General features: G+C 38.9%; 1 protein-coding gene across 2 annotated transcripts in view; it reads right to left on the minus strand.

Annotated features, from left to right (window-relative positions):
• LOC107516105 (ATP-binding cassette sub-family A member 3) overlaps positions 1-23255 on the minus strand; it is an 88160-nt gene that overhangs the window by 38831 nt on the left and 26074 nt on the right. For both annotated transcript variants that reach the window (XM_036226081.1, XM_016155541.2), the window contains 5 exons: positions 21427-21564; positions 18024-18141; positions 8908-9062; positions 1589-1744; positions 875-1085 (listed from right to left, as the gene is read on the minus strand). In XM_036226081.1, the coding sequence (XP_036081974.1) occupies positions 875-1085; positions 1589-1744; positions 8908-9062; positions 18024-18141; positions 21427-21564 (778 nt within the window). The remainder of the gene's footprint in view (positions 1-874; positions 1086-1588; positions 1745-8907; positions 9063-18023; positions 18142-21426; positions 21565-23255) is intronic.

Here is a 23255-nt window from a genome sequence, read left to right on the forward strand (position 1 = left end):
AACCCCTTACAAGTAAATTGTACAAATTCAACCCTGGAAGGTGATCATAAACTTTGAATGACTAACTGGATAGATAAATATAACTTTGGATACATTTCTGATATATCTAAACCTCAGTTTTGTATTCTATAAAAGGGAAATTGTTTTGAATTAAAAACGATGTATAAAGTCGATACCACAGTAACTACTATTAAGAAAAAATTAATGTGTGTTAAATAATCTCAAATACTGAATAAGTGAATGATGAAGCAACTCATTCTTGGTTATCTCCATTGACATTTACGCTCTCCAATTCTGGATTCCAATTACTATAATTTTAGCCCTCAATAATTCACTGTTTGACGTACCAGTTTTACCTTGCAAAAGAGCCATACACTTATCAAATTGAGGACTGTTCTCTTCCGCTTACATAGTTCTCATTCTGCACTGCATCCTTAATGTCAACTGACGTATGTTAGAGTTACCTCGTCACACCAGAAATTTGGTACTGGTTTGACAGACAAGAAATCAGGAGCAGAGGTGACTGATTTCTCCACATCCTCTCGGCATCGACCAGTCAATTACTCAATAAAATTAATCTTTTTGGAGGCACGACTGCATTCCAGGGGCAAAGAGAACTGTCATTAAGTGCAAACTAGGAGAAATCGGCACGGTCTTTGTAGGCTGATATGAGTACTCCCTGAGTCTGCAGATACGTAGTGGGTACTGATACGTATATACAGAGAATACCCAGATTGCAAGGGGCCTTAAACACCAATTGGAATAGTTGAGACCTAGTTACTAAGACAGAGGGAGTCAATGAAATTTGCAGTAACAGACGAAATATAACTAAAATCATGTTAGAACATTACGAAGGCAGCAAAAGGAGAGAGACCAGATATTTGTTTCAGGAAGACTGAGGAGCCGCAGCATTTCAAGGTTCCCTTGACGATGATGGCTATGCGGTCGCCCAGAATGTCGGCCTCGTTCATGTGGTGGGTGGTCAGGAGGATGGTCCGATCCTGTTTGTACTGGTGGAGCACGTCCCAGGTGGCTCTCCTGGAGGCTGGGTCCATGCCGGACATTGGCTCATCAAGTATCATCACCTAAAGGCCAGGAGAACAATTCCATGACCAGTGATAATTAAAGCCATACTCCCTGTGGGATAATTTATTATTTGAGGGGAATATATTTAAGCTAAGACACAAAATCTAGACAAAATGGTAAAAAATGATAAAAACTCTAGGAAAAAATAACCCCAAATCATATAACAGCTGATCCAATAATGCAGATTCCCTCTGATCATCATTGGCAACATTCCTTTAAGGTTTATATCCGCTATCAGGTTTTTGTCAGCTGGGTTTTCTGGACAAGCTGGCAGGGACCCATTTTTTTAGTGCACATGTGTGCCCCTCCCTCCCTTCCCCCCCATCTCCTCTCTCTCTCTCTCTCTCTCTCTCTGTCTCTGTCTCTCTCTCTCTCTCTCTTTCTCTCTCTATCCTCTTCCTCTCTCCTCTCATCTCTCTCTCTCTCTCTCTCTCACACACACACACACACACACACACACACACACACACACACACACACACAATTCTCTCTTCTTTAATACCTCGGAGCCTCCTATAAGTGCTATCATGACGGAGAGTTTGCGCTTCGTTCCTGCACTGAGTAACTTTGAATATATATTACGCTTTTCTAGCAGGTTAAAAATAGACAGCATATGGTCAATTTCCACGGGGTCTAGCTTTTGACATTTCCTTTTTACCTAGAAAGAAGAGCCAGAATTTATATGATATGTCCAACTTTATCCTCAGGAAGTTCTTAGATCTTAACTTCTACTATATCCATAAATGAAGTTTCTTACAACTGCATCCTTAAAACATTTTATATCAGCTCTTTTCTTATACTGGCTACGTAGTGTCTTATCCACTGCCTCCTTTGATGTCTAAAGGAGAGTTCCTAAAAATGAATTTTCACAATTATTAAAGATACCCAAAGCTCACGCACAAAGGGAAAACAGAAACATCTGTAGCTTCCAGGTATGACGGAGTAAACACACACACATCCTTTACCGCGCACTCAGCGTAACCACGAAACCTGGAGAACTAGAGAGTCAACCCCAGCGGCTGGATGGAGAACGGCAGAGCTTCAGAGGGCACCGAACTGGTGTTGACTTCACCGCCGGGCCCAGGGCAATCCGAAGGGGGGCAGAGCATGCTGCGGCGCCCACGGGGTGAGGCTGGGGGGCGGGCGCAAAGGGAGAAGGTCTACAGCAGTGGCAGAGCGCGGGAGGGGCCAGCCCACTGCGCCCTGCTCTCTGTGGGCAATCTCACGGGAAGGACGGCGGCGAGAGGAGAAGGGAATGGGACCCCTCCGCGAGCCAGGACTCGGGAGGGAGGTGACCTTTCTCGGTCCCTTGTGCTGCAGCTCCGAGACCCAGCTGCTTTTCACCACTGTCTGTCTCCTGCCGCGTGGATGTGGCGCGATCTGAAAGCGGGTGGTTTCTGGGGAATCCTGGGGAACCAGAACGTACCGGGGCGGTCATAGGAGGGAGGAGCACGAGAGTGATGCTGTCACGTTGTTTGTGAACTCGTGTGTTTATCACCTGCATACACGAATGTAGCCCTGATGGAATACCGAACATTAAAAGTTACGCTCATGAGCAGACCTCTACCCAGGTCTGCGCTGGCCAGCGGGTCACGCTTACATCACAGAGACGGACACAGCACCGCAAGGACTGAGGTTGACATGGGAGCCACAGCCCGCGGATGAGACATAAACAAGACCCAGGGCCTCCTGAGGGATTGTTGAAAGCATCAGGATAAAAACAAAAATCACTTGGCGCATAAAGAATGACAAAAATCTTGTCTCGCGTAGGAAAAGACGATCAATAGACATCAATGGTAGGATGACACAGATGTTGGAATTAACACAGAAAATATCAAGATACAAATGATATAAAGAAGAAACTAATGGAAATTTTATAACTAAAAAATCAATAACGAAAATAAAAAGCGCATTTGACACATGCGGTAGTAAAACAGAAATGATGAAGGGCCAGGGAATTTGAAGACAGGTCAATGGAAATGGTCCAGTCTGAACAACAGAAAGAAAAATGATTAAAGAAAAACGAACAAAGCCCGGAAGACTTGTCGGACAACAACAGATGCTCTAACACTCATGTCATAAAAGTTCCAGAATGAGAAAAAGAGTATGTGGCTGAGATACTGTTTGAAGAAATAATGACTGGAAACCTTCCAGGGTTGGCCAAAGACACAACCCTACAGACTGAAGAAGCTGCCTGAACCTGATCCAGACAGACTCAAAGAAATGCATGTCCACATCGGACAAATCATAACCACACTGCCGAAATGTAAAGACAAAGAAAAAATGTTGAGAGCATCCGGAGAAAAATGATGAATTAACTACAGGAGACGCTTCAGATGACTTTAGATTCCTCGTCATAAACCATGGTGTCCAGAAAGCAGTAGAAAAACATGTTTAAGTGCCGAAGGAAAAGAACTGTTAACCCGTATTTCTATGTCAAATAAAAATATCCTTGAGGAATGATGGTGTATTGAAGATACTCTCAGGTGAAGGAAAACTAGGACTCTGTAGCCAAGAGTACTGATATCGATGAAATGATACAGAATGTTTTTCAAACGGAAGAGAAATGACAGAGGAAACATGAATGATAAAGTTCAACGGAAATGGTAAATATGATAATCATTACTTTCCTATGGTTCTTTAAATATGCTAGATGGTTTTAAATGAAAACCATAATCTTGCCTGATGGTTTCAATGTAAACAGTGCAGTACGCGATGCCTGCGGCATAAAGGAGTCAGGAGAGAGAACTTGCAGTGTGGTTCTCTCTACATCCCAAATAAAGTTGAAAACACTGATTTTCAAAAAACTGTAAAAAGCTAAGTCCGTATTTTGTAATCACTAAAGTGACCAATAAAAATATTAACAGATATAGTCAAAGTCACAATAGAAAAATTAAAATGGAATACTAAAAATATGTTCAAATAACCCCAAAGAAGACTAGAAAGAGGAAACAGGGAAAAAAGCCATGAGAACAAAACAAATAATAAAATGATACAATTAAATCTAAACATATCAATAATTACATTAAAAAGAAATAGTTTAAAACATCAATTAAAAGACAAAGACTGTCAGACTATAAAAATCATGACCTAACTATACGATGTCTACAAAAAACTCACTTCAAACTTAATGATAAAGGTAAGTTTAAAGTGAAGTGTTTGAAGAAGATATACCACACAAACACAAATCAAAAGAAAGCTGGAATGGTTACATTAATATCAGATAAAGTTGACTTCAGAGCAAAGAAAATTACCATAGACAAAAGAGAGAAATTACATGCTGATAAGAGAGTCATTTCATGAAAAAGACATAACAATCTTAAATGTGCATACACCTAACGACAGAACACAGGAAACAAGAATGAACAGAACTGGAAATAGAAAAATATACAACAGTAAATATCAACACTTCTCAGTCGATCATGGAGCTACTAGACAGAAATGAGCAAACATACAGAAGAACTAAACAACAACAAGTTACTGAGTTTAACTGACGTTTATAGAAAATTCTAACGAAACATGAGAAAACATGTTCTTCTCAAGTGCATACTGAACAGTCACCCACACAGACCACGTCCTTGGTGATGAAACCTTGGCAATTTACAAACATTTGAAATCAGACAAAGTATGATCTCTGACCGAAAGAGAAGTAAGTCAGGCAGAAAAAGCTGAGAATCATATGATGGCATCACATGTGAGAACCGAAAGCAACAAATGAACAAGACAGAGACTCGAGGCCACAGACAACAGTTTATTGGTTATCAGAGGGAAAAGAGGATCGATCATATAGTGATGGAAGGAAATTTAACTTTGTGTGGCGAACACACAATGCAATATACACACGACGTACTACTGAATTATACACTTGAAACCTATGTAATTTTATTAACCTATGTCAGCCCTATAAATTTAATAAAAAAATTAAAAGCTGAGTAGAAATACACAGCTAAACTTAATAGAAAAACATAAAATGTAAAAAAAAAAAGAATTAAAAATAACAGATAAAAACAGGACAACTTTCCATCATTTAGACATTTAAAAACATACTTGTAAATGGTCTATGAGTCACAGAAGAAGTCTCAAGAGATATAGGAAACATTTTGAGCTAAATAAAAAGGAAAATAGAACATCTATCAAAATTTGTGGGGTGCTTAGAGAAAAAAACCCATAGCTTAAATGCTTACATTAGAAAGAAGAAATGCCTCAATACAATTATCTAAGCTCTGACCTTAAAAATTAGAAAAAGAGGAAAAAACCCAAGTGATGAAGAAGGAAGAATATAATAAATATATAAGCATGAATAAGTGCAATAAAAAAGAGAAAAATCAATGCAACTAAAAGCTGGTTCTTTGAAAAGATCAGGAAAATTGATAAACTTCTAGCGATAATGACAGAGAAAATGAGAGATACAACTTAACCAATACCAGAAAGAAGAGAATATCATTATGGACTCCAGACAGTAAAGGGATAATAAGGACTACTACAAATGGCTCTATATGTATAACCATCGACTTAGATGAAATAGAGCAATTCTTCAAAAATCACGAAGTACTACAGTTAACCTGATATGACGTAACCAGAATATTCCTATAACTATTAAATATATTGAATTTTTCCACCTTTACTGAGATATAACTGACAATTAGAAATGATAAATATTTAAGGTGCACGACTCAATATACACATCTATATACATGTGTGTATATATATGTTTTTGAAATTATTGCCAAAGTCAGGGTAATTAACATATCCACCATTTCAAGTAGTTTCCATTTTTATTTTTTTCAGTATACAACTCGGTATTGTTAACTATAGAGTCGTTGTGAGTTAGATCTCCAGAAATGACTCATTTTGAATAGCGGATGCTTTGTACCCCTTGACCAACATCTCCCCATTTCCTTCATCGCCCTCAGCCCCTGGCTACTATTACTCTGTTCTCTGTTTCTACGAGCTTGACTATTTTAGGTTTCACACATAAGTGAGATCATACGGTATTTGTCACTCTGTGTCTGCTTCATTTCACTTAGCATGATGTCCTCTACGTTGTCGCAAATGTCAAAATTTCCTTCTTTTTTTAAAGGCTGAATAATATTCCAAATATATGTATATGCATGCGCATACACACAAACTCACACAGACACCCACCACATTTTCTTTATCCATTCATCTGCTGATGAACGGATGAATATCTTGGCTATTGTGAACAATGCCGAAATGAAAATGAGAGTGTCGATCCCTCTTCGAGATCCCAATTTTGTTTCCTTTGGATATATGGGATTGCTGGACTGCAGAGTAATTTTAAATAAATTGAGTTTACAATTAAAAATATCAGAGAATCAATCTCCAGGTTCAGATGGTTTTACTAGTGAACTTTACCTAACATTAAAAAAAAAAAGTAAATTCAAATTTCAATGAAATAAAATAATATAAGTTAAACAAGTCTACACAATTTCTTCCAGGAAACAGAAGAGAACACTTCCCAACCCACTTTATGAAGCCAGCACTGCCCTCATACTAAAACCAGACACGAAACGAAGAGGACACTATGGGCTCATAATCCTCGTCAACGTAAGTTCTGAACAAAATATTATGAAATCAAATTCAGTCATGCATTAAAAAACCCATGACTGAGTGAGATTTGTGCTACTAATATAAGGATGGTCCGACATCTGAAAGGCAGTCGATGTGATCCGCCACGCCGAGTCTACAGAAAAGCCACACGGTCACCAATAGATGCAGGAAGAGCCTCTGACCAAATGCAACATTCGTGGATAACCGAAACTCTCAGCAAACTAAGAATAAAACGGAACATCCCTAACGTGATAAAAGACATTTATGAAAAAATTTTAATTGTGAAAGACCAAATGCTTTCTCCCTAAAATCAGGAGCAAGTTAAGAATGCCCACTCTCAATAGTCATATTCAACATCGTAGCTTTCTTAGCCAGTGCAAGAAAAAGAAATAAAAGGCACCCATATTGGCGTGTAAAAAGGACACCGTCCCTACTCTTCAATGACATGATTGTTTATGTATAAAACCAAAGAATTTTTTTTAAAAAAAGTCCTAAACCTAGTAAGTGAGCTTAGCAGGGTCAGAGGATAAGCTGACGCACAAATAATCATTTTTCTATGGACGAGCAATGAACAACTGGGAAAAAAATTTAAAGCTCCAAATAATTATATGTATACATACACACACACTCACACACATATGTATATATAATTACTATATATCTATAAACAAGTATTGAACTTGTATACTGAAAACTGAAAATGGTGATACAGAAAATCAAAGACCTAAATTAATGGAGAGTAATACTGTGCTGAAGAATCTGAAGTCTCAGCAAAGCAACGACATTAATTCTCTCCAAAGTGATGTACAGAGTTAATGAAATACCAATCAAAATCATGGCAGAACTTTTGTAGATATAGAAAAAAATATTAAAGCCACATAGCTTTAATAGCTAAACCACTTCTAATAAAGGGTATAACTGGATGAATAGCACTAGCCTGTGTTAAGACTTACTGTAAAGCCACACTAATCTAATCAGGACAGGGTGGCATTTGCAAAGATTCCAAAGATCAATGCAACAGAAAAGAAATTTCAGAAATAAGCTCACAGAAATATGACCATTTGATTTTTGATGAATGTGCAAAAAGCAATTCAAAGATGACAGGATAGTATTTTCAAAAAAAGGTGTTAGAACAATTGGTCATCTACATGCAAGAAAATGAACCTAGCACTGAGCTTTACCCCTTTACACAGACTAAAGATGGATCACAGATCTAAGTATAACATGTAAAACTACAAACATTTAGAAGAAAATACAGCATTAAATCTTCACGTCCTGGGGCTAGGCACGGAGTTTTACAAAACACAGCAAAGGCAGGCTCCATTAAGAAAAATATGATACATTATATTTCTATATTAAAATCTTTTGTTCTGCAAAAGACATTGTCAAGAAAATGAAAAGACAAGGTACATTTAGGGAAAAATATTTGCAAAGCACATATCAAACAAAGCACATATGCCTAGAATGTGTAAAGAACTCTTAAAAATTCCGTAAGAAATGAATAACCCAAATTAAAAAACGGACAGATGGGGCCTGAACAAATATTTTATCAAGAGGGTATGCAAATAGCAGATGAGCACAGGAGAGCTGATCGACATCATTAGCCAGCCACTCATGAAATGCAGATTAAAACCATGATTAGACGCACATACATATCTATGAGAATGGTTTAAAAAAATGGAAATATCAACGATACCAAATTTCTGGCAAGAATGTAGAGCAACTGTCATTCTCCCGCATTGCTGGTAAGCGCGCAAAACGACACCGCTTCTGATAAAGTTAAACAAATACTTATACTACAGTGCTCCTACTCTGAGAGCAATGAAAATTTACATTATACACCAAAAAGCCGTAAAGGAAATCCGGCTTTATTCAGACTCACCAAACCTGGAAACAGCGCGCACGCCCTTCGGCGTGCCGTGTGGCATCCGGACCTGAGCTACAGCTCAGCAACGAAAAGGAACGTGCCAGCGAGCACACACCACACTCTGTGTGAGTGGCTGGTCTCCAGCGCTTGTGACTCACGACCCCATGACATGAGTTCTCAACCAGACGAAGCAACAGTGCCGGAAGGCAGATGAGGGGGCAAGGGGGTGACCCCAAACGGACCGCCTGAGAGCGTGTTTCAGGGTGATGAAACTGTTCTGTGTCTTGACTGGAGTGTTTTGGATGTTCTAAAATTCATAGCTCTGTATATAAAAAGAGAAAAGGTTAACCGTACTGCGTAATTTAGAAAAAACGCTGACTTACCACAGAGTAGAAGTAAAGGTGCTCAGAGAGCGTCAAGTCATTAAACAACAAGTCTTCCTGCGGACAGAAGCCCAGGTTTGTTCGAATGTGGACCATGTTCTTTGAGATGTCATAGCCATTGACATAGGCCTCTCCTTTGGTTGGCAGGTAACGGCCTAGGAGCAAACAGAAACCACGATGAAGCTCAGCCTCGGTCAGAGAACAGGACGAGACTGCCAGTCAGCATCAAATTCAGTCTACCTGTGGGTCACTCAAAAAAACGAGCACTATCTCCTGCACAAGAACAATCAGGAAAAACATCCGGTGACATCTGTGTGGTGGGAACAGCTATCTTCCAATTTTCTTTCCTTTCTTTTTTGCTTATATACTAAGTTTCTGCAATGGTATGCATTATACTGGTAATAAAAACATTAAGTAATCTGTTATACTCCAATATACTTGCATTGCAATCAGTCGGGTACTATATTTGTGGACCATATTAGGCACTGTGCAGATGCTATGAGAAATATAAGGATCTAGAATATAAAACTTTTGTCCTCGAGAAATTTAAATGTTAATAACAAACAGTCCAGATTTTGTGGGGAACTATTTGGTAATATTTAAGAAGTAAGTTATAAAAAATATTTAAACTTTATGAATCATTTAGCCTACTTTAAAATAAATTCTTTTTAAAACTGAGATATAGTTGACATATAACATTATATTATATTACTTTCAAGTATACAACATAAAAGATTGGATATTTGTATATATTGTGAAATGACTACCACAATCAGTATAGTTAACATCCATATATATATATATATATATATATGAGAGATATATATCTTAATGTAATATCTCTATGTAATAAAATAGCCCACAATATCTCAATGTAATAAAATGGCCCAGAAATAAACCCACACCTATATGGTCCATCACCCTGACAAAGGAGACAAGAACATACAATGTATATTGTAAAGAGATGGTAAAGACAGCCTCTTCGAGAAGAGATGCTGGGAAAACTGGGCAGATACATTCCAAAAAAACCGGAACAAACCTACTTCTTACAGTATATACAGAAATGAATTCAAAGTGGATTAAAGACTTAAATTTAAGACCTGAAACCACAAAACTCCTAGACTAAAACACAGGCCGTAAACTCTTTAGCACTAGGCTTAGCAGCATCTTTCTGGATACATCTCTATGGGCAAAGGCAACAACAACAACTAACAAATGGGCCTCCATCAAACTAAAAAGCCCTACGCGGCGAAGAAACCATCAACAAAATGAAAGACAACCTGCCACCTGGGAGAGGGCAGTCACCAGTTACACATCTAATAAGGAGTTAATGCCCCAAATATAGAAAGAACACATACCATTTAACACCAGAGAAACAAGCAAGTTTAAAAAGGGGCAGAGGACCTGAACAGACATTTCTCCTAAGAGGAACACACAGATGGCCAAGAGACATATGAAAAGATGCTCAAGGTCGCCAATAAGACGCATGCAAATTAAAACCACAGTGAGATATCATCACACCTGTCAGAATGGCTATCATCAGTAATGCAAAAAACAGCAAGTGTCGGCGAGGACGCGGAGAAAAGGGAACCCTCACATATTATTGGTGGGATTGCAAAGTGGTATAGCTGCTATGGAAAACAGTCTGGAGGTTCCTCGAAGAATTAAAAATGGATATAGCTTATGACCCAGCAGTTGCACTTCTGGGTATTTATCCAAAGAAAACCAAAACAATAATCCATAAAGATAGATGCGCCCTGATGTTCACTGCAGCACTATCTATAACGGCCGAGACATGGAAGCAGCCTCGAGGGAAATGGAGAAACAACTGGATAAAGAAGACGTGGAACAGGTGTACACGGAGTATCATCTGGCCATAAGAAAGAACAAAATCTCACCATTTGCGACGACATGAGTGGGTCCAGAGAGTACTATGCTAAATGCAATAAGCTGGACCGAGAAAGACAAAGACTATAATGAGCTCACTTGTTCTATGTTGGATCTAAGGGACAAAATACATGAACAAAACAGAAACAGACTCATAGATCACAGAGGACAAACTGATGGTTGCCAGAGAAGGGCAGGGAGTTTGGGGGTCCAGGTGAAAAGGCGAAGGGATTAAGAAATACAAAGTGTAATGACAAAGTAACCACGGAGACGTAAAGTCTGCCTTCGAGAACACAGTCAATAATACCGTAACGACTACGCGTAGTGCCGGTTGGGTACCAGACTAATCGGAGGGATCACTGCACAGATCTTATAAACATCTAACTACTATGTTATGCATCTAAAACTAATATAAAAGAACGCTGAATGTCAACTGTCATTTCTAAAAATAATTAAATTGGGGAGGAAAAAGAAAAAAAGGGATTATAATTCTTGGCAAAAGAAAACAAGACACGCTGCCTATGGGAGTCTCATGCCAGATGGAAGGACATGCACGGACTGCAGGTAAAGGGATGGGAAAAGGTATTTCATGAAACCGGAAACAGAACTGCAGGGGTAGCAGCATTGACATCAGACAAAACAGACATTCGAACAAAGGCAACAAGATCAAAGAAAGACATTTCATCATGATACAGGGATCACTCCAGGAACATATAACCCTTGTAAACATTGATGCGCCCAACACAGGAGGACCGAAACAAAGCAACTATGGACCGACATACGGGAGACAGCGACCATAATGCTCTCACAGTGGGGGGCTTTAACACTCTGTTGACATCAATGGACTGACCTTCCAGACAGAAAAGCCACTAGAAAACAGGAGTATTCAGTGACAAACGAGACCAGATAGACTTAATTGATATTTTTAGAGCATTTCACCCCAAAGCAGCAGAATATACATCCTTATCAAACACACGCGGAACATTTTCCACAAAAGACTGCACATTAGGCCACAAAAAAGTCTCAGTAAATTTAAGAAGAATGAAAACACATCAAGAGTCTTCTCCAATTACAATGGTATGGTACTAGAAATCAGTACAAGAAAAAGAACAAAAACGCACTAACAAATGGATGCTAAAGAAGATGCTACTAAACAACGAACAGGTTAGCAACAAGATCAAGGAAGAAATCAAAAGATACCTTGAGACGAATAAAAACACAACGACCCAGAATCTATGGGACACACGGAAAGCGGCCCTCAGAGGGAAACTCATAGCAATGTGGGCTTACCTCGGGAAACAAGAAACGTCTTAAAAACAGTCTGACCTTATACTTAAAGGAATAGAAAAAGAACAAACAGAGGAACAGAAATACCATGAATCATCAATGAATACTTAGAACAATTATAGGTCAACAAATTCAACAATCTATGAGAAATGGGTTAATTTCTAGAAGCATGTAACCTTCTAAGACTAAAACAAGAAGACACAGAAAATCTAAACAGACCGATTACTACCAATGAAATGGAAGCAGTCATCAAAAAACTCCCTACGCATAAAAGTCCAGAATCAAATGTTTCACAGGTGAATTCTACCAACCATTTAAAGAATTAACACCCATTCTTCTTAAACTATTTCAAAAAATTGAAGGAGGAACTCTTCCAAACTCATTTTACAAAGCAAGCATTGTCCTGATACCGACACCAAACAAACATCTTAGAAAAAAAGAAACCTATAGGCCAATATTCTTGATAAACATGCATGCAACATTTCTCAACAAAATATTAGCAAACTGGATTCAACAATACATTATAGGATTATACTCTATGACCAAGTGAGATGTATTGCAGGAATACAAGGATGGCTCAACATCCATAAACCAATCAATGTGATACATCAAAGAATGAAGGATAAAAATCGTATCTCAGAAAAAGCTCAACATCCTTGACAAAAACCATTCTTTTATGATAGAAACTCTCAACAAAGTGGGTACAGAGGACATACCTTAACGTAATAAAGGCTTTATATGACAAACCCACAGCTAACATCTTCAGTTGTGAAAAGCTGACTTTCCCCTAAGATCACGAACAAGACGAGTACGTCCACAATCACCACTTATATTTAATATAGTACTGGGAGTCCTAGGCACAGCAGAAAACAAGAGATCTAAGGCATCAAAATCAGAAAAGAAGCAGCGCAGCTGCTATGTGCAGATGATGTAACACTACATAGAGGATACCCTAAAGACTCTGCTGAAAAACTATCAGAACTGATAATGCATTCACTAATTTGCAGGATACAAAATCAATAGACAGAGATCTGCTGCATTTCTCTACACCAAGAAACTATCAGAAGGAGAAGTTAAAACAATCCCATTTTCAGTTGCATCAAAAAGCATAAAATACTTAGGAATAAATTTAAAGCGGTGAAAGACCTGAACCCTGAAAACTATAAGACACTGAAGACATTGAAGAGGATCCAAAGAAATGGAAGGATATGCTCGGCGCCTGGAAGGATTAACATTGTTAAAACGTCCTTACCACTCAAAGCAACAAAGAGGTTCAGTGCAGTTCCTACAAAAGAGCAATAGCCTTCTCACAACTGCAACAATGAATCCTAAAATTTATATGGAGCCACAAAAGGCCCTGAATAGCCAAGGAAACCTCAAGAAAGAAAGAATGAGGTCTCACACTCCCTTATTTCAAACTACACTACAAAACCACGATCATCAAAATAGTATGGTAATGGCATAAAAACAGATATATATATTTCTGGGCTATTTTATTACATTGAGATATCTATCTATCTATCTCAACTCTCTTTCTCTCTCTGTATATATCTCAGCTCTCTCCCTCTATGTATGTGTGTGTGTGTGTGTATATGTGTGTGTGTATATATATATATATATACATATATATATTTCATCCACTCATTCATCGATGAGAAAGTGCACTTCTAACACATTCCAAGGTGATGCTGATGATGCTGCTGGTCAGAGGACCAGACTTTGAGAACCACTGAGTTAGGGTAACAGCTAAGTTGCTTTATAAAACAGGCTCCAAAGGAGCTAAGCAACAGAAATTCTGCATTCGGGATGATCCCAGGTGAACGGTCCGGGTGGGTAGGAAGATCGGCTCCACGTTTCCTGCACCTGCTCATCCCCCGAAGGGCACTCAGGGTGCGCGTCCATGCCGGGGCTATTTAAATAACGCCAAACAGACGAGGGGTGCAGATATCTTCCCGAGTGAGTGTTTTCATTTCCTTCAGGTAAATCCCCGGAAGCGACAGTGCTGGAGGTCGCATGGCAGCTCTGTTTAATTTTTCCAGGACCCTCCACCACGGCGGCTGCGCCGACGGACGACCTCGCCCACAGTGAACGGGGGCTCTCTCCACATCCTCGCCAACACTGTTACCTGTCGTGCTTTCGACAGCAGCCGCTCTGGCAGCTGTGGGTGGTATTACATCGTGATTTCGATTTGCATATCCCTGATAAGTGATGTCGAGCAGCTTATGTGTGTCTTTAAATCTAAAGTGAGTCTCTGGTAGATGACATACAGTTGTCTCCTTAAAAAAATCCATTTAGCCCATCTATGTTTTTGATTGGGTTATGTAATCGATTTTGTCAATGGAATTATTGACAGGGAAGGCCTTACTATTACCATTTGTTTAATTACTTTGTCTTGTAGTTTTTGCTTCTCGCTGCCATTTTACTGCCTTCCTTTGTGTTTCGCTGATTGTTTTTATAGTGACATTCTTTGATCACCTTCCCGTTTCCTGTTGTGTATACTCTATAGATATATTTTTGTTTGATTACATATAACATCTTAAAATACAACCAATTTTAAACCAATAACAACTTAACTTCGATCACAAATAAAAAGCTCTACTCCTTTGCAGCCCAGCCCCCATCCACTCTGTTACTGATGTCACTAATTACATCTTTATATATTGCTTACTAATTGACATAGATGTGTAGTTATTTTTTATGTTTTTGTCCCTAGAGTTCTATGAGATATGTCAGAAGCGTGGCGGCATGAGGGATCTACACAGATCTCTCCCCTTGAAATAACAAGCTGAATATCTACAACGCAACAAATAACACACAACCTGCACATGAGCACGTCTGAGAGACCTGCTCATCAGAGCATCCAAAGGTGGGCAGACCCACGTGAGAGGGGGGGGGGCATTCTAACAGAGTGAAACAGGGGCGGGAGGGGGCGTTTCATGGCCGGGTCTCGGCCCTTTAAGCTCAGGGCAGTGCTGCCTGAGCGTCGGCACGTTCCAGGCAGCAGAGCCTGGCGGCCAGGGCGGAGAGTGGGGGAGGTGCAGCTGGCGCAGCGGACGCCTAGGCCAGGCCGCAGGCGGAGCCCTGGAGCCTGGCCCTGCCCACCAACCTCGCCACAGAGCTCCCACCTCCGAGCCCAGGGGAATCTGCGCAACCAGCACCGAAACATTCGCACATTCGGGACAGGGACACCAGAGGTGGGCGTGGTGACAGGGGAAGGGGGCAGCCGGCAGGCCTCGCCCAACCAGCCCCGCCCCCGTCCCGCCCGGCCGCGCCGGAGCGAAGCGGCGGAGCATTGAACCTGACCGCTGGGGCAGTAACTGGACTTCGGGACCAATTCAGAGACTCAGACCCCCCATCGCCACTGGACCCTTTCGCGGGAGTGGAGCCCTGGGACCCAGGGACCTGACAGCAGAGGCACAGAGACCACATACCACAGACCATTTTTAGCCTCAAAGCGGAGATTCAAAAGGCTTGGACACCACCTACTAGAAATCAAAAGAAAACCCCCTTTTATCAACCCACTACAGAGAGATCACTAAACAATAAATTCTTTTCTTCTTCTTTTTCTTCTTCTTCTTCTTCTTTTTTTTTTTTAAAGCAAAGTACATTTCCATCAATGCCCTGGTAGAGAAATAGTCTTTCAAATACCATGAACAAACAAGGCAGCTCAGAAAGAAACTGAAAAATCTCCAGAAAATAAGCTCAAAGACATAGTAATATGCGATTTAAATGACAGAGAATTCAGGATTGTACTTCTGAAAAAACTCAAAAAGGTGCAAGAAAACTCTGAAAATTCCAAGAAATTAGAAACAAAATGAAGAAACAAAATGATGACTTTTTGATGAAGATTGAAACCATAAAAAAGAAGCAAATAGAACTTCTGGAGATGAACACATTAAAAGTGATGAGGAATGAAATACTAAGCTCAGGAGACATGGCTGACCAGATGGGGGAAGAATTAGTGATATCGAAGACGGATCTGGAAATGATGCAGAAGGAAGAGAAAAAGGGAGGAGAGGGCGAAGGAGAATGAGTATTCCAGAGGGAAAAGAGAAGAAGAAGGGAGCAGAGAGCATATCCAAACAAATAGTCAACAAGAATTTCCCAAACCCGTGGAAAGAACTGGATCTTTGAATCCAAGAAGCAAATAAAACGCCCAATAATATCTCAACTCAAAAAGACCTCTCCAAGACACATCATATTAAAATTATTGAAAATTCATGACAAAAAAGAATTGTCAAGGCAGCCAGGGAAAAGATGACAGTAACTTATAAAGGAAAACCCATTAGACTATCCTTGGACTTCTCAGCATAACCCTTACAAGCTAGAAGGGAGTGGAACCAAATGTTCAAACTATTGAAAGAAAGAAATTACCAGCCAAGAATAATATTTCCAGCAAAGCTCTCTTTTAGATATGAAGAAGAAATAAAGACCTTTCCAGACATAGAAAAGCTGAGGGAACTCTCCACCACAAGGCCTGCATTACAGGAAATAAATACTGAGCGGGTCATTCCACCTGAAACCGAAGGGCAGAAAATAAGTAAATATGAGTAAGATGACTAGCAGGCACATAGAAGCAGGAAAGTGCAACCCTTATGGAGAGCAGAGTGTTATGAGCTTAAATATTACATAACGATTAAAGGCCTCCCCCACCATAAAAAAAAAATAAAAAATTCCAAAAAGAGAAAAAGTTAACAGCTACTGCAACTTAGAAGTGAATGTTCAACATAAATGGTGATAATTTGAGATAACGAAAGCAGAAAAGGGGAGGGAGTAAAGACCCACATCTACAAAGAGGAACGGAGATAAGGAGCACACGGAAGAAAATGGACTACTGTGTAGATAGCTATCCATGAGCTTGATGACAACCACACACTAAAAATCCAGAACTGAGACACATAACATAACACAAGGAGGAACAGAGGGAACATCCACGAAACACCACAAAATTAAAATAACACTAGTGTAGATCATTATGAAGGTAATGATAATTCAAATCGTAACCTTGTAATGTTAACTAAAAAGTCATTCTTTTAAGAAAAGTTTTAACTGAGATTTAGAGGGAGTCAGTTCAAATACATAAAATAGAGAATGTGGGCATCGTCTTCCCCTCCTGACTTAGTTTTCCCGTCACTTTTACATCAAAGGGAAGGCGATTTTAATTCAACTACTGAGCTCAGCCGTGCTCCAGCCTCTAGGACTTACACTAACCTAACACGAAATACGAGATTCACTATCCTAATGGTCCCTAGTATTCCTTAACCATTCTTCCTTCCTGGTGAATGCAATTATTATAAAGTCTAAATTGTCATAAAATATTCTTCTACAGCTTCTCATAGCTCTCAGCATAAATCCTAAACCTTACGGCATGGTTTCCCCAAAACCTTTTATGATTTGACCTTTTGAATATTTACCCGGCTTCACTTTTTGCCATTAAATTACTTATCTGATCTAGTGATATAGATGTTTGCTGCCTTCGAGCCTCCTGGTCTCTGCTTAGACCAATAGGATTCAACTTTCCTTCCCTTTATAGCCCTTTAAACCTCCTATTTGCCTCAGACTGAACGTCGCTTCCCTATTCCTCACCCCCCAAACAGGCTAGGTGTCGTTCTAATGGGTGCCTACCATCCTACGTATATCTCCCTTCTTACTTATCGTGTAAGTTTCAAGTTTCTTGTCTGTATCTCCACCAGAGCATAAAATTGAGTGTAACAATCTTATAATCACTACTATATTATCGATTCCTATAAAAAGAATTGGCACATATTTGATTGAATAAATGAATGAATTTATTACATTACCTGAAGCACCTTGGTTGTAAATAATTAAAACTGTAATAACACCAACACTGAAATAACAACAGATTCAACAGCACAAGTTGTTGATTATCTACAGTCCTAGAGGAAACCTGACTTCTGCTCTGGACAGAGATGAAGACATACCTGTGAGAATAGATGCGACTGTGGTTTTTCCTGCCCCATATTGTCCTAGAAGAATAGTGATCTGCCCTTTATAGCAATTCAAAGACATGTCGTTTAGTGCTATTTTGTCACCAAATTCCTGTGGGATAAAAGAAAGAATTACTTGACATGTCATTATCACTCATGAACGATAAACACTCATATCCTCAGTAGTCCAAACAAGTGTGAAGGCACACCGGTGTATATACCTATATTCGGTAATGAAAATGGAGACCTCTATATTTTATGTATGAAGAGTGCCTTACTCGACTGCAGTTATGGGCTTACTAAGCTGTAGCAAGAGCTGAGGAAGCTTATAGAAACCGCCACCAACCATGAGAGAAGTTGATGTCATGATTTCAGCTAGAAGTCTGATGATTCACAAGAGCATGCCCAGAACTTCTTAGTGATTCTAAGCAGGAGCTGGGAAACTCAAATATGGCCCATTATCTGTTTTTGTACAGCCAATGAGATAAGAATGGTTTTTACATTTTTAAAGGCTTGTTAAAAATAATAAAAAAGAACATGTGCCAGACATTGTATGTGGCCATGGAGCCTAAAATATTTATCCAGTCCTTTACAGAACATGCCTGAAAACCTTACTAAAGTGTCTCTTGGAAACTCCTAATATTTTGATCTGAAATTATAAATCCTAAATGGTTCCAAAGAACCCAACTGAGTGGATCGAAAATCTGTCTCTGTGTCTGTCTGCAGGTGCTTTTCCCTGGCAAATCCTAACTAGAAAGCAAACAGAAAAGGAAGTTTTGGGGAATGCAGTTCGTGGGTTCTCTTTTGCAATGTAAGAGAAACCTTAGAAAGAGGTGCTGGGTGTTGCCAAACTGACAAGAGACCATTCGGGAGAGCATGGCTACAAACTCTCCCGAGGCCTGGGCTTCTCAATAGTAGCACTATTGACATTTTGGATTAAATAATTCTTTGTTTCGTAGGGCTCTCCTGTGCCTTGCGGGATGTTTAGTAGCTTTCCTGATCTCTAACCCGTAGAGGCCGGTAGCACTCCTCCCTTCCCCTCTCCCCCCCTTGGTTGTGACAACCAAAACATCTCCAGACATTATCAGATGCCTTCTGGGGGGAAATAATCATCCCTAGTTGAAAATGACCACCCCAGGGAATCCAATTTTTCCTATGAATTAAATTACCTTATAGATGCTGATAATACTATAATCCATTTCAGTCATTATCTCTTTCCAAAATTATAGCTCTACATCTCCAAATGCCTACCAGAGACATAAATTTAAATATTTACAAGATCTCAAATTCACTATGTCTAAAACTGCTCATTATCATGCCCTGAAAATATAGTCCTCAACTGTACTCTAGAGGTCAGTGTATGGCCCCCGATCTCACTTAGATATACAAACCAGAAACCTGAGTATAACCCTGCACTTCTCCATTACTATTAACTACTGTATGCAATAAATCACCAGGTCCAATTAATTAATTTAGACCAGGGGTGATCATTCTTCATTCACAAACTATATTTACTGACTGCCTACTGTATATCAGGCATTGTGCCATATGCTAGAGATATATCTAGAAATAAGTCACGCATAGTCCCTGCTTTATGACATCTTGGTAAAGGAAGATAGGAAATAAAGTAAAGGCAAATAAAAATTATGGATTACGATCATGGAATAGAAAAATACCCGAAATCCAAAAATGTAAAGAAGCAGGAATATATGACCCATAATGAAGACATCGATCAACTGAAATTGACCTAGAACTGACACACGTTAAAATGTGCAAACATATTAAAATGACTGAGTGTATGCCATCTGTTGAAAAAGATATATTTTAAAAATAATAGAACTTCTAGAGATACAAACTATAGTTTCTAAAATGAAAATATATTTAGTAGGATTTGCAGCAGATTAGACATTGCAAAAGAAAAAACAGCTAACTTTAAGACATATCAATAGAAAGTCAAACATAAACTGCAGAAATAAGTATCTAAAAAACAAAGCAACATCAAACTGTGATACATATGAATTCCAATGACATAATAAATTGTAGTTGAAATCCCCAAAATGGTTTTGGACATAAAAACAACTAAACAAATAATAGCCAAAATTTTTCCAAATTTGATAACAATAAACTTACATGTTCAAGAAGCTCAAAAGACCTAAAACCGCCAAGAAACATCATCGAACTGCATAAAACCACTGCTAAAGAAACACCTTGAAAGGTGTCAGAAAAAAGAATCATATGTGCAAGAAAAAAAGATAAACATTAAAGTAGATATTTCATTAGAAACAATGCATGTGAACAGACAGTGGTGAAACATAATCTTTAACCTAACATTCTATATCCAGTGACAATATCTTTCAAGAGTAAAGATAAAATAAAGACTACTTTAGATGCAGAAAATCTGAAAGAATTAATCCCTAGCAGACCTGTACTAAAGGAAAGGTCAAAGCTAGTCTCAGGCAGAAGGAAAATGCCACCAGATGGAAATCTAGGTATGAACAAGGGAATGGAGAACATTGGAATTATTAACGAAATTGGTATTTATATATCACATTCTTTTCAACTTTCTTAATATGTAACTGAAAAATTAAGCACAATGATAACAATACATTGTGGATTTTATAACATATGCATAAGTAAAATGTATAAAAATAGCAGCATGAAGGCTCTGAGTGTAAAAATAAAACTGTAACTAATGTGAGGTTCTTATACTGCATGCGAAATGATATAATACCATTTGAAGGAAGACTTGTGATAAGTAAAAGTTGTTAACATATCAAGGAGAAACCATTAAAATATTTAAAACAGAAATAGTTAATACCAAAAAAAAAAAAAAAAAGGGAGCTAAAATGGAACCTCAGAAAAATTATCAATTAATCCAAGAGAAGGCAGAAAAAGAGGAGAAGGAGAACAAAGACTATATGGGATGATAAATATAAACCATACCAGGATTACCAATGATCACATTAAATGCAAATGGCCTGAACACCTCAATTTAAAGGTACCGATTATCAGACTGAATAAAGAGCATGATCTATATATATAGAGAACCATATATATAAAGAGTATGAACTACACACACACACACACACACACACACACACACACACAATGTCCTTCGATTATTAAGACACAAATAGGTTAATAGTAAAAGAATGGGGAAAACATACCAGGCAAACGACATGAACTGAAACAGAAGTGGAGTCACCAGGCTCACCTGTGGACTCTGACACTACGCCCACCTGTGGACCCTGGGAGCATGCCCAACCGTCTGCAGGTTCTGGCACCAGGACTGCCCGCCTGCGGACCCAGGTGTCTGGCCAACACATGGGCCCTGCCAACTGGCCTGCCCAGGATCTCTGGGCGGCACTGATAAAGGACTTTCACTCTGAAACAATACCTTGTACAAATGTTCGATCTGGATGCCTGCCACCAAGCTAGTAGGTTCAACCTCGAAATATTTGCTTTGAGTTCTCTCACGGTCTTTCGTTTCTTCTCTTCCCCTTCTATGTCTTGGTTGGCCAAACCAGTATGAGCGCTACAAAGAAAGCCAAAATGTAATTACCAAAACGAGCATTAAGAGACGAAGCACTCCATCTGAACAGGCCTATAACACGCGAACGAATCAGTGATCGGAACCTCCCAACAAAGAAAACTGCAGGACCAGATGGTTTCACTGGTGAATCCTACCAAAACGTTTAAACAAGATAAGTAAAAATCTTTCTTCAAGCCTTCCAAAAAGTGTAAGAGGAGGAAATATTTCCTAACTCATTCAAAGCCTAACGATGGTATCATGAGGAAAGAAACTACAGAGCCATATCCCTTATGAATACAGATGTAAAAACCTTCAACCAAATGCTAGCATACTAATCCAATAGGATATCGAAAAGATTATACATCACGACCACGTGGGGTTTATCCCAGGAATGCAGTGGGTAGTTAAACCTATAAAAATCAATCAATGCACTATATCACATTAACAGAACAAATGTAAAAAACCACATATTTGTTTCAATTAATGCAAATAAAGCCTTTGACAAAGTGTTTCATGATTAAAAAAAAAAACTCAGAAAACTGGAATAGAAGAAAACTTTCTCAAAATGACAAAGGACATTTATGACAAACCTACAGCTAATATCATATTCAATAGTGAAAAAACCAAGCTTTACCTCTAAAATCAGGAGCGAGACAAAGATGCCTGCGTCCGCCCCTTCTAATAACCACTGTACTGAGCGTTCTAGCCAGAGCAATGAAGTGAGGAAAAAACCAAAGGCAACCAAATTGGAAAGGAAGACGTAAACTATATTTGAAGGTGACATGATACGCATATTTCTACATATAGAAAAGCCCAAAGAGTCCCCCTAATACATACTACCAGAGCTAATAAATTCAGTAAAGATGCAGGGTGCAAGAGCAACATGCAAAATTCAGCTGTGCTTTTATATGCCATCAACAAACAATCCAAAAAGAAAATTAACAATTCCATTTACAGTAGTATCCAAAAGAGTAAAATAGTTAGGAATAAAGTTAACTAAAGAGGTGAAAGACTCACACACTAAAAACTATAAAACCGTGCTGAAAGAATTTAAAGAAGATATATAAATAGAAAGTTCGTGGACTGAAAAATGTTTTTCATATGGCAATGCTACTTAAAATAATCAACAGACACAATGTAATCCCTATAAAAACTGCAGTGGCCACTGTTGCAGAAATAAAAAGCTGATGCTCAAGTTCATGTGGAACTGCAAGGGCCCCCTAACGGTCAAAACAACCTTGAAAACAAAGAATAAAGTTGGAGGACTCACACTTTCAGATTTTAAAATTTACTATAAAACTACAGCTATCAAAACAATGTGGTACTGAAGTAAGTATACATATAAAGGCCAAAGGAATAAAATTGAGGGTCCAGAAATAAGCCCACACATCGATGGCCAACTGGTTTTCATCAAGTGTGCTAGGACCATTCGATGGGGACAGAACAGTCTTTTCAAAGAATGGTGTTGGGACAACAGGACATCCACATGCAGAAGAGTGAAGTTGGATCCCTACCTCTTGCTACATAAAAATTAACTCAAAATTGATCAAGAACCTAAATATAAGAGAGAAAACCACCAAACTGTTAGAAGAGAACATATGGGTAAATCTCCTTGATCTTGGATCTTGGATTTGACAATGAATGGTTCTTTAGATATGACACTAAGTTTACAAGCAACAAAAGAAAAATTGATA

This window comes from Rousettus aegyptiacus, unplaced genomic scaffold (assembly GCF_014176215.1).
Source record: "Rousettus aegyptiacus isolate mRouAeg1 unplaced genomic scaffold, mRouAeg1.p scaffold_m13_p_8, whole genome shotgun sequence".
Lineage (NCBI taxonomy): Eukaryota > Metazoa > Chordata > Mammalia > Chiroptera > Pteropodidae > Rousettus > Rousettus aegyptiacus.